Source organism: Plasmodium reichenowi, chromosome 5 (genome assembly GCF_001601855.1).
Source record: "Plasmodium reichenowi strain SY57 chromosome 5, whole genome shotgun sequence".
NCBI lineage: Eukaryota > Apicomplexa > Aconoidasida > Haemosporida > Plasmodiidae > Plasmodium > Plasmodium reichenowi.
The window spans coordinates 437,306-449,805 of record NC_033650.1 but is presented as its reverse complement, the minus strand read 5'-3'; the positions used below and the strand labels follow the sequence as shown (position 1 = coordinate 449,805).

General features: G+C 17.7%; 6 protein-coding genes and 1 pseudogene across 6 annotated transcripts in view, besides 1 other annotated feature; 4 read left to right on the top strand and 3 right to left on the bottom strand.

The window, feature by feature from the left end:
- Nucleotides 1–565, top strand: part of PRSY57_0511700 (hypothetical protein) — a gene marked incomplete at both ends in the record, with an annotated part of 2,860 nt that extends 2,295 nt beyond the window's left edge. The window contains 3 exons of the mRNA XM_012906186.2: nucleotides 1–39; nucleotides 210–386; nucleotides 485–565. The exon at nucleotides 1–39 is cut by the window's left edge and continues 96 nt beyond it. Coding sequence (XP_012761640.2) covers nucleotides 1–39; nucleotides 210–386; nucleotides 485–565 — 297 coding nt within the window. The remainder of the gene's footprint in view (nucleotides 40–209; nucleotides 387–484) is intronic.
- A 419-nt stretch (nucleotides 566–984) lies between these two features.
- Nucleotides 985–2,733, bottom strand: PRSY57_0511650 (hypothetical protein; annotated as a pseudogene; the record flags this gene model as incomplete).
- Nucleotides 985–2,733: a sequence feature.
- Nucleotides 2,734–3,212: 479 nt separating this feature from the next.
- Nucleotides 3,213–3,917, bottom strand: PRSY57_0511600 (hypothetical protein; the record flags this gene model as incomplete). The annotated part of the gene is made up of 1 exon (XM_012906185.2): nucleotides 3,213–3,917. One exon carries the CDS (start codon nucleotides 3,915–3,917, stop codon nucleotides 3,213–3,215), a length of 705 nt encoding a protein of 234 aa, XP_012761639.2.
- A 1,960-nt stretch (nucleotides 3,918–5,877) lies between these two features.
- Nucleotides 5,878–6,660, top strand: PRSY57_0511500 (CDK-activating kinase assembly factor, putative; the record flags this gene model as incomplete). Its single annotated transcript, XM_012906184.2, has 1 exon — nucleotides 5,878–6,660. The coding sequence occupies one exon, from the start codon at nucleotides 5,878–5,880 to the stop codon at nucleotides 6,658–6,660; it is 783 nt and encodes a 260-aa protein (XP_012761638.1).
- Nucleotides 6,661–8,028: 1,368 nt separating this feature from the next.
- Nucleotides 8,029–10,023, top strand: PRSY57_0511400 (glutathione synthetase; the record flags this gene model as incomplete). Its single annotated transcript, XM_012906183.2, has 1 exon — nucleotides 8,029–10,023. One exon carries the CDS (start codon nucleotides 8,029–8,031, stop codon nucleotides 10,021–10,023), a length of 1,995 nt encoding a protein of 664 aa, XP_012761637.2.
- Nucleotides 10,024–10,575: 552 nt separating this feature from the next.
- Nucleotides 10,576–11,150, top strand: PRSY57_0511300 (hypothetical protein; the record flags this gene model as incomplete). The annotated part of the gene is made up of 2 exons (XM_012906182.2): nucleotides 10,576–10,886; nucleotides 11,075–11,150. The coding sequence occupies 2 exons, from the start codon at nucleotides 10,576–10,578 to the stop codon at nucleotides 11,148–11,150; spliced, it is 387 nt and encodes a 128-aa protein (XP_012761636.2).
- Nucleotides 11,151–11,358: 208 nt separating this feature from the next.
- PRSY57_0511200 (prefoldin subunit, putative) lies at nucleotides 11,359–12,359 on the bottom strand (the record flags this gene model as incomplete). The annotated part of the gene is made up of 5 exons (XM_012906181.2): nucleotides 11,359–11,406; nucleotides 11,562–11,622; nucleotides 11,726–11,850; nucleotides 12,038–12,108; nucleotides 12,305–12,359. The coding sequence occupies 5 exons, from the start codon at nucleotides 12,357–12,359 to the stop codon at nucleotides 11,359–11,361; spliced, it is 360 nt and encodes a 119-aa protein (XP_012761635.1).
- Between the last annotated feature and the right edge of the window lie 141 nt (nucleotides 12,360–12,500).

Below are 12,500 nucleotides of genomic sequence, written 5' to 3'. Positions count from 1 at the left end.
GACTTATTCTATTCTTTAACAATTTTTCAAATATTGCAAGTAAGAAGGGAAAAAAAAAAATAAAATAAATAAATAAAAATAAGGTGGTATCCTAAAATAACATATATTAATACACACACATAAATATATATATATATATATATATATATATATATATATGTATGTATAAAATATCGATATGTTATTTATTTATTTTTTTTTTTTTTAAGGGGTATCCAAAAGGTACCATTACTAAAAATAAATTTGGATATTCCAAAGTTCAGCAAAATGAAGAAAATGAAAAAATATATAAAATATTGTCAAACATTATAATTAAAAAAAGTATTAATATAAAAGAAGAAAATATTTATAAAGTAATTTTGAGTTGTGCAAATTCTGCTTACTCGGTAAGGAAATACCTGAACGGTTCATAATATTATTGCACCAAAAAATGTAATATATATATATATATATACATATATATTTGTTCATTTATTTTTTTTAGGATGTGTACTTGAATTATTACTTGAAAAATTTTAATAGATATATAAAGTTTAGCAAAATGAGAAAATTTATCAATTGCTAAGATCTTAATAGAATAAATTCATTTGGCTTGAAGAACTATTCATAAAAATACTTGAAATTTGAATTTATAATTTTTGTTTGTGTGCACAGCTAGCTGTTTGTAGAAATGTCTCAAGAAAAAAAAAAAAAAAAAAAAAAAAAAAAAAAATAATACATATATATATATATATTTTTTTATTTTTATTTTTATTTTTTATATGTAGAGTTTGATATATTTGTTAATCTTATCATTACTACTTGAAAGGTAGAGAACCATACATTTTATTTCTTTTTTATTTTCAAGTTTTATTTTTCCCTAATTAAAAAAATATAATAAAATTATTTGAAAAAGAAATAAATTTTTTTATGTTATCATACTTGGAAATAATTATATATTATATATACATATATATATATTTATTTATTTTGTTACTATATCACATTTTAAATTATTATTAACAATATCATTTGGAAACGTAAATATTAAATAAAAATATTCATTTAACTGTTTTGTTAATTTTATATGAACCTGCAAATATTATTAATATATTATATGTTTTATTTATTAGATGTTATATTTATTTTATATAAACTGTTTATACAAATTTTATCACTCCACGGACATGGAACATTTTTAAGAGTAATATGTTAATATTTTCTATTTTGGATATTCATTTGAACATTTAATTGTTAATGTATTATGCCTACATATTTTGTAAAAGCTGATATATATATATATATATATATATATATATATATATGTGTGTGTGTCTACTTTTCTGTTCTTTTGTATATCTACTCGGTAATATAAAAAAAGGTACGTATGTTTGAATATTATCCTTCCCAATTATTATATTTTCATTTTTATAGAATTTAGTGATTATGTTTTATCTTCCTATTTATGTAAAATTTTATAAAATAATTGTAGATGCAAAAAAGAAACATAGGGTAATAATTTATTGAAATATTTACATTAGTAATATTGTGTGGATTAACTAATGTAAAGAAATTTACCGGTAATTTTTAAAATTTTGATTTCATTTTTTTATTTTTTTCTAAATCTATATTTATAAAAAAACAAATGGTGGTTTAAAATATTACTATATAAGATATCATTTACTTTTGGTATTTCTATATTTTTATAATATAATACGTTTATGTGTTCATTAGATATATTATAATTATATGTATTACTATTATTATTATTATTATTATTGATAGTATTCTTTTTAGCTTGTTTATTTAATATATTTGTCTCAACGGAAAAGCCATTTTCTTCATTAGATTAAATTGTTTGACTCTCAATTTCCTCTATATTATTATATTCTATAAATTCTTCAATAAAAACATTTTTGCCTCTATCAGATTTCTTTTAATTTAAAAGCATATTATCATAATTTGTTAAAAATATAAAATAATTACTTTATAAAATATCCTCACTTTTATGTATATCCCTTTTAAAGCAGTTCAAGAAAAAAGAGAATTTTTTTTTTTTTTTTTTTTTTTTTTACGTATCTATCATATGGCATAATAGATGTTATATAAGAATTAAATATTTTCGTAAATATTTGTAAAAAATTTGAATCATATCTAACATAACTCATTTTAATAAAATTACAAACGTTTTCCATAAAATTATAATAAAGTAATTTATTAACACTATAGTTTATCACATTAACATTGTTCATACTTTATGGATATTCTTTCAGTATACAACAAAATTTTAAAAAGAAGATTATTCCTTGATCATAATAAAAAGGGATTCCATATTTTATTTTTAACTTTTCTTTGATAACAATTTGTGTTATTTATGACAATATATTTTTTATATCAATATTAAAATGTGTATTTATGTAATAAATTATTTGAACCTTAATAAATTCTTCCATATTTTTTAGTCTACATATACTTACATAATTCATTCCTTGGGAAAGTCTACCAATGTAGAAAAAATATGTGAATTGAATATATATCTACATCTTAAAATATTTTATAAAAATTATAAATAATAAAATAATACTTAATTCATAACAAAAAATTTGAACTCTATTATTTATTTTATTTATTTTATTTATTTACATGTATACTTTTAGCGCACATTTTTCAACATTAAAAAAATATTTTTTATATATCATATCACCATTCGACTTCTGTGAACTTGAGCAAAAACAGAGCTTGCATCCAGTCCATCTTAAATAATGTTGTTGTTGTTTTTTAATTTTATTATTTATGTCTTTTACTAATACATGATACTTTAAGTTCAAGAAAAAAAATATAACAAAAAATAGAGATAAAATAAAATAAATACATAAACAGACAAATAAATAAATATGCAATATAAATATTAAACAAATCATCATCAAAATTAAGAATATATTCAGGAACTATAAATAAAAAATTAAAAAGGAAAAAATATGAAAAAATAATAATTGTAATAATATGTAGTCATTAAATTATATGTGTGTACATTTTGTTTTAATAAAAATATTATATATATATATATGTGGGTACACCAAGCAATTATCACTATGGAATAATACATACATATATATATATATATATATATTTTATTTATCTTATAATATGGAGGAAAAAAAAAAAAAAAAAAAAAAAAAAAAAACTACACAAATATCTTTGCATGATTTCATTTCATTCAAGCGATAGATAGTCTAATTTATTTTAAATATATTATTTAAAAAATGGAATATATTTTTTTTATTTTCAGAATGTTCATATATATGATTTAACATAATATCATTTTTAAAGCTATCACTTTCATTCATGTTTAGGTTATCATTTTTGTTGTTGTTTTTATTTTTATTTAAATAATTATTATATCTGGTTCTTTTTATTCTTCTTGATATAATTTCTTCATAAATATTTTCATTATTCACAAAATTATTAAATTCGAGGGTATATACAGTTGTTCTTTTTTTTCTCTCTCTTAATTTTTCTTGCATATCTTTTATATAACACTTTTTACATATACAAATAGTTTGATAATTACTCTTTTTATTTGGTTTTATATCATTATTAAAATTATGGTACATATCTTTCTTTTCATCTATTGTAGATTTTTTAGGTTTTTTTGGTGAATTACTTAATATTACATATTCATTTGTATTACGTATTTTTCTTACTTGATATTCATCCTTACTATCATCATTATATAAATGGAATTTTTTAAAACTCTTCTTCTCTTTAAGCCGTGATGTTGATACATATGTATTTTCTCCTCCTATATTTGGAGTATATATATCTTTTGTATTAAAACGTCTGTTCATTCTTTCTGCATCTCTCTCATCAGATAATTCCTTATGCTTTACCAATCCAAATTTTTTTTCATACTCATTTAAATAGGTAACCCTTTCCATAACACAATCAAAAAAATCAAAATCAAAAAAATCAAAATCAAAAAATAAAAATTAAAAAGTAAAAATTAAAAAGTAAAAATCAAAATGAAAAAATTGGTTGTGTACAAAGTGGGAGATAATTCCGTTAACGTGCAAATATTTTATAACAAAAAAATGAAATCAAAAATAGGAATAAAATAATTACAACATCAAATTATATATATATATATATATATATATATATATATGTATATGTATTTATTTATATATTCATTTATTTATTTATATTATACCTCGTGTGCTATATATATTTGAAAAAAAAAAAAAAAAAAAAAAATGTTGTAGGTAGCTAAATTGAAATATATTGTACATTATCAACTAAGGGAAAATATAAGATGAAATTACAGCTGTTCATTTGAAATAAAAATAAAAATAAAAATAAAAAATGTATTATTATGTCTATTATTAAAGATATATTATATATATATATATATATATATATATATATATTAATTTAATATCGAAATTAATAAATGTGAATTTTTTAACCTTTAAATTTTATCAATTTATCAATTGTGTAAAGCACATCTTTCTTTCTTTTAACCATAATGTGAATAAAAAAAAAAAAAAATTAAAAAAATAAATAAAAAAATAACCATTTTAATATTTCACAAAAATATTATGACTTGTTCAGGTGAAAATATATATATATATATATTTTTTTTTTTTTTTTTTTTTTTTGAGTAGCTATTTGAGTATATTATAACATCAAGTTATGATAATATTGTCTACTTATACCCATGTTTATAAAGTTATAAAAGTATATAAAGTTTAAAAATAGAACTATAATTTTTACCAATATTTTTTTTTTTGTTTTTATATTTTTGTATTTCAAAAAAATCATTAATATATAAGTCCCTAAATAAAAACCTATATTTTATTTGTATTTACAATATGAAGAATACTTAAATAGGTATTATTGTGTGTATATATTTCTCATCTTTAATACTTTTTACAAGTATAAAAAAAAAGGTCGTTAAAAAGAGGATAGATAAGCAATATATATATATATATATATAATACATATTTTTTTTTTTCCTTTTTTGATAAAATGAATACGTATATTTTGTTTAAAATATTTATTACATTTCTTAAAAAAGTATTTTTCAATATATTTACAATTTAATCAAAGGTTTCATAAACAATTTATAAACCCACTGTCAATATATACATTTATGTATAATAAAATATACAATTTAAAAAAATATATATTCTTTTTTAAAATTCAATGGATTATCATATATGATCTTTAAAAAATAAATTTCAAAACTTTAATATTAATAACAGTTGTAAATATGTAATAAAAATTGTTAAGTAAAATTATATATATATATATATATATATATATATAATATGTATTTTTTTTTTTTTTTTTTTTAAATATTTTGTCGTATCTATTGAGGGTGCCTATAATTGATACAATAGATAAAAAAAAAAATATATACAATATATATATAATATTATTATAATATAATATAATATAATATAATATTTTTTCTAATTATTTTTATTTTCCTTTTTACTGAAAAATGTTATAAAACAAAATATATAATAACATAATGATATAATTTGTGAAAAGATAATAGTTATATATATATATATATATAAATATATATATATATATTTATTTAGATTTAGATTTTTTTTTTTTGTATTCATGTCATATCTTTTATAAGGTAAAATTGATGTGAATATATATTTATAATCTATATAAATATATAATTATAATAAGAAAAAATAAAAAAGAAGTCATGTTTTCATTTTTAAGTATATATAAAAAAATATATGATATATATAAATGGAACATACTTAAATAATTACAAAAATAAGGGAAGAATTAAATATATAATATATATTTTATAATATGTATAAATATATATATATATATATATATTTGAACATATGAATATCTATTATAATTATGGATGAATATAAATGTATTAGCTGTTTTGAGGATATATATGTAAATAATGAAAAGAAATTATATTTTTTTGATATATGTAAACATAAGATTTGTGGAGAATGTTTAGAAAACCATTTAAATAAATTGAATAAACAATATTGTCCTCTTTGTAAAGTATCTGTAACTAAAAAAAATGTAGCTTTGTTTGATATTGAAGAACGTATATATGCTAATCAAAAAAATGTAAGATCTAAATTAACAGAAATATTTAATAAAAGAAGACATAATTTTGAAAATACTCCTTTATATAATAATTATTTAGAAAAGGTTGAAGACATGATATATGTGCTAACTAATGAATGTGATGAAAAGAAAAGAAAAATAATTGAAGCGTATATAAAAAAGTATGAAAAAGATAATTATAAGTTAATAGAAGAAAATAACGCACTTATTTATCAAAATGAAAGAAAAAAAATACATGAAATAGTAAAAGAAGAAGGAAACTTATATGAAATTATTAAACATAGACCTATAATAAATAAAGTACATAATGAAACATATGTACATTCCTTAATTAAAGAAAATCCTAAATTTTTTGATGAAGTCAAAGTAGCTAATATTGTGGAAGTTCAACCACAGCCATTAAATCCAGCTTATAAAAATGACACAGATATACCTTTACGTAAATATTTTTCACAAGATGAATTATATCAAGCAGATTATGCGGGAGGATATGATACAAATGTAGTATTAAAACGATGTGATATAGAATTTAATAAAACTATTTATTATAATATATAATGATAAAAATGTGGAATTTTATAAATCCATATGGAATTTGTCACGGTCACCATAACTGTCATTGTTTTTTGTTTTTATTATTCCTACCTTAATAAATGAATAAATAAATAAATAAATAAATATATATATATATATATATACATATGTATTTATGTATATTATTTTTTTTGTATATATCAAAAAGTATTTATATTTTTAGTAAATTTGTCTTTATAAATTTTTTTTTATTTTTGTAGTATATTTATTCATATATAAATATATTTAACTTTTTACTTTATATTTGTATGTTTATTTTTTACAACCCTTTCATTTCTCCATCATTGTTACAAATAAAAAAAAAAAAATATATATATATATATATATATATATATATATTTTATTATTATCTTGTTTCATGTTTTGAAAAAAAAAAAAAAACAAAAAAAAAACGTGACACATAATTAAAACATAAATACAATATATAATATATTTATTTTTTTATAAATATATACGCATATTTATTTTCTTTTTCTTTTTATATGCACATATAAAAATTGCTGAAGAAAATTATTAGAAGTGAATATATTTATCATCCAAAAATAATATTCTGTAAATTTATATACACATAAAAATATCTTGTTTAGGTGTGTGTTTTTTAAAAAAAAAATTTATCCCAACAGAAAAGAGGTCTCTTTCTTCTTTAAATTAATCTATATATTAAATTATATAAAAGAACAAAAAGTTTATTAAGAACATTATATTCTGTTATTATATATATAATATATATGTAATATATATTATATTTATTCTATTGTTTATATATATATATATATAATATATATATTTGTTGGAAAATACATGCACTGAATATATTATGAAATATATTATATATATATTTATATTTATATTCATATTTATACATGAATATTTATTTTTCATCTAAAAAATATAATATGTTTTATACTTATATTTATTTCACCATTAAATTATGTGTTTTTTTTTTTTTTTTTTTTTTTTTTTTTTTTTTTTTTTTTTTTTTTTTTTTTTTTTTTCTAATATATTTGTTGTTAATAATTAAAATAAAAAGGATGCGTTTTAAATTAATAAATAAATAAATAAAATATACATATATTTTTAAATATATATATATATATATAATATATGTATGTAGAAATAACCTTTACATAAACAGGCTACATTTAAAAATAAATAAAATTAAATGAAGAGTATATATTATAAAGTATAAAATTTAATGTATATATTACAAAATATATATTATAAAAATTGATAAAACTAATTAGAGGTGATCATCCACATATTATAGTACAAGATAATTGTTTATTTAAAAACATCCCTCATAATATACATATATACATTATATTATTTAGAATGGAAAGAAAGGTAGATGAATTTTATAAAGTTATTGAAAAAGAGGTGTTAAATTATTTCACTTGTCGCAATGGAAAGAATGAATATCTGAGTTATGAAAGGATAAAATCATTAATAAAAGATATGATTGCTTTTTTGAATGCTGAGAGTTATTATATATTTACGAATTCATATAAGAATGAATATAATATAGATTTTTTATATAACCCGAAATTATTTTCATTTACCTTATTACCACATAGATTAGATAAGAAGCTACTAGAATTGTGTAAGTATAGTACATTATTATATTCAGAAATATTTGATAATATGGTATGTGATTTATCATATCTACTAAGTATTTTTGAGAATATTAAAGAGCATGATTTTTTTGTAAAAAAGATTTTAGAAGTATGTAAGAAGGTATACGGTGATAATAGTGATAATAGTAATAATAGTAATAATAGTAATAATAGCAATAATAGTAATAATAGTAATAATAGTAGTAATAGTAATAATTTTCGAAACATTAAGGATGATATTAGATGTGTTATAGGGAGATCTGATTATATGACTAATCGTAATAATGATATAATAGATGATAAGGAAAAGACTGATCATGAAAATATAAATGATAAAGATATAAAACAAATAGAATATAATACAATATCTGTTGCCTTTGGTAATCTTTCGTCTATTTTATTTAATGGACATAAGTATATTTTAAAACAGATTTATAAAGAATATTTTCCATATATAGAAAATGAAGAGGAACAAAAAGAAGTAAATGAAATATTAGATAAAAAATTTGATAACAATTTTTTACAAGGAATTATTACATGTTTAAAAAAATGTCATGATATTTATATATCTGAATTTAAACCTTTATTAGGTTCACATAAAGTTATTATGATAAGTATATTACATGAAGATGATTTTAATAGTTTTGATAAATACAGAACTACAAATGAATTAAATATAATAAATATAAATCAAAAAGCTTTAACAATAAATGAAATTAAATTATTATTTGAGAGGAAAAAACTTTTTTTAAATTATAAAGATGAAACATTAATAGATTCTTTAAAGAGAATTAAAAATAAGGAATATAATCCTTATAATGAGATATTCAAACCTGGAAAACTTCTTATCGATTTGAACGACATAGAAGATATTTTAAATGTAAATTGTATAAATATAGATTATATACTTAAGAATATAAATAAATATGAACGTAATATATTTGAAATAAGTGTATTATACTTTAGAGCATTATATACACCTGACCATTTTAATGAAAATATATGGAAAATAAGAGAAATGTTTGAATTTTCGGATGCTGTTAAAATACCTTCTTTACCATATCAACTTGTTGGTTCGAAAAAAATACAAATGTTATTATTAGATAATGATATATTAAAAAAATATATTTCATGGAATTTAAATAAAGAAAAAAAATCAGATGAACAAATAACAAAAGATATGACGCTTTTAAAAAAAACATTTGCCTTACAAGTAGACCCATCTCAAAATATAAATGCACATATTATTCAAGATGCTATAAATAATGAAAATAATTATTTATTAAAACCTCAAAGAGAAGGAGGGAAAAATAATTTACATGGAAATCAAGTTAAACAAAAATTAATGCTTTTCTATGATAATAATAAAAAACAAACACTATCTCATTATGTCTTAATGCAACGATTATTTCCATCAACCTTTACAGCTATACATTGTAGAACTCAAGAAATAAAAAATGAAACATGTACAACAAATATATCAAATATATCAAATGAACAGCAGAAAAAGAAACCATCGCATCTTATACAATTTTCACTTGAAAAATCGATATCAGAATTTAGTTTGTTTCATAATTTTATTTTTTATAAAAATAAAAATATTTTAAATGAGCAGAAAGGATATTTAGTTAGGACTAAAAATTACACTGAGAATGAAGGAGGGGCCATTTGTGGTATATCAAGCTTGGATTCTTTTTTTTTAACTGAACACTGAGGGAAAAAAAAAAAAAAAAAAAAAAAAAAAAATATATATACTTATATATCATATATATATATATATTTATGTGTTTATATTTATATCATATTTGTGAATTTATTTTTTTCTTTATTTTTCTTTAAATCAAAAATAAATATATGATCTTATGTTCATAAGGTGATTTTCATTTGTTATACTTTTTGGCTTTTTAATTTTTTTTAAAAAAAACTTATGAAATTAGTATATACTTTTAAGATCCTTTATTGCAAATAAAATATATGTGTGTATGGATACATATTACTATTAAATAAATAAATATATATATATATATTATATATATATATATATTACATATATATTATATATATATATATTACATATATATTATATATATATATATTACATATATATTATATATTTATTTATTTTTTTATTATTTTTTTCTTTTTTTAATTTGTGAACTTTTTAAGCTGTTAATTTTTCATCTCTATATATATATATATATATATATATATATATATATATTTATATTTATTTATTTATTTTATTATTATTACTTTTTTTTTTAAAATGTTTTATATTCTTAACAATGTACTTAAAAATATCAAAAAGCTCGATAATGTAAAATCAAAATTCTTTTTAAAGGATAGTTTTTTAAAAAATAAACTAAAACCTAATAACTTGGATGATAATTTATCATCTCATGTATTCTTTAATGAAATATTTGTATCTTTGAGAGATGACGAAAAAAAAGATGAGCATAAGAAAGTGTTACTTTTTAACAAAGTAAGAAATGATAAGAAGCATAGAAAAAGAGCATTTCAAAAAAGAGGTTATTGGAAAAAGATGCATTACTTTATAAGGAAGAATAATATGATGTCGTAAGAAGAAAAAAAAAATATATATATTAAAAGAAAGATATATATATATATATATACACATATATATATATATTTTAAGATCTTTATATATATATATATATATATTATATACATTGTTATGTACTTGTAACAAGTTTTTATTTTGAATCAGCACTATTATTATTTTTTTAATTAATTTATTTTTTCAGTTATGCTTTTAAAGTTCAAAATATAGATTATGAAAAAATTAAAAAACTAAAAAGGGGAGAAGTATATTCAAATTGAGGAAAATTCAAAGATAATATAAATAATAAAAAGATATATGCATATATGTATATATATATATATATATATATATATATATATAAAGAATTAAATTTTATAAAGTCGAAAACGTTGTTTTCAATATTTTTTTCTTATTGTTTTATTTCCAACTTTTTTTTTTTTTTTTTTTTTTTTTAACACATGATTTGTTTGTATATCATTATTCATTTTAAGCTTGTGGAACGGGTATTTTTCTCTGTCCTGCGTGTGCTTCCAACTATAAAAAGAAAACATAAATATAAATAAATAAATAAATAAATATATATATATATATATATACATAAATACATAAATACATAAATACGTTGTTTGCCACATATATATATATATGTTATATTTTCATAATTATCTTTAATATCATTTTATATTTACATCGCTAAATAGCTTTCTCAGTTTTTCCTCCGAATTAGTAATAACCTTCTTTCTATTTTCACTATAAAAAAAAAATAAAATAATAAAAAGTTATTTAAAAGTAAGACATAGAAAAACAAAATATATAAACATATAAGATCATATTCACAAGGTACTATGCTTACATTTCTCCAGTGATATATTGTAACCTTCTTGATATTGTATCATAACATTTACTTTTTTCCTCTTTTACTAAAACTAAGCCAACAAGTTTATGTAAAACCGAGTCATCTTCTAAAACTTTAACTTCCTATATAAAAATAATATATACAAAATATATGTTTTACGTCACATAAAAAATATGCTGATACATAGGTGAACGTTCTTCTTTTATTTTGTTATTTTTTTTTTTTATATATAGAAGAAATATATATATGAATATACAAAAAAATAAATAAATAAATACATATATATATATATATATATATATATATTACTTCTAGTAGCATTTCATTTTCCACTTTTTGAGTTATTAGTTCATCTAGTTGAGAATTAAGTTTTTCACAGCCTTCAAAGTAAAAATATATACATATATATATATATATATATATACATATATATTCATATATATATTATATATATATGTGTCATTATTTTTTTCTTTTGGAGGGTTTCATTTCTTATATGTAAAAATATATATATTTTTTTTTTTTTCTTTTTCACCCTCCATTTCACTATATTTCTTTAAGCCTTTTAAAAATTACTTGTTTTGAGAGCACTAATATCTTTTATTATTTCACTAATTTTTTCTTGAGACATTTTTTTTTTCTTGTTATATAATTATATACTTTTTTTAATGTAAAAAAAAAAAAAGGGAATGAATAAAACACATAAAATATAATTATTCTTATTTATAAGTGTTATTTATATATTGAAATTTTTCGTTAATGTTTTTTTTTT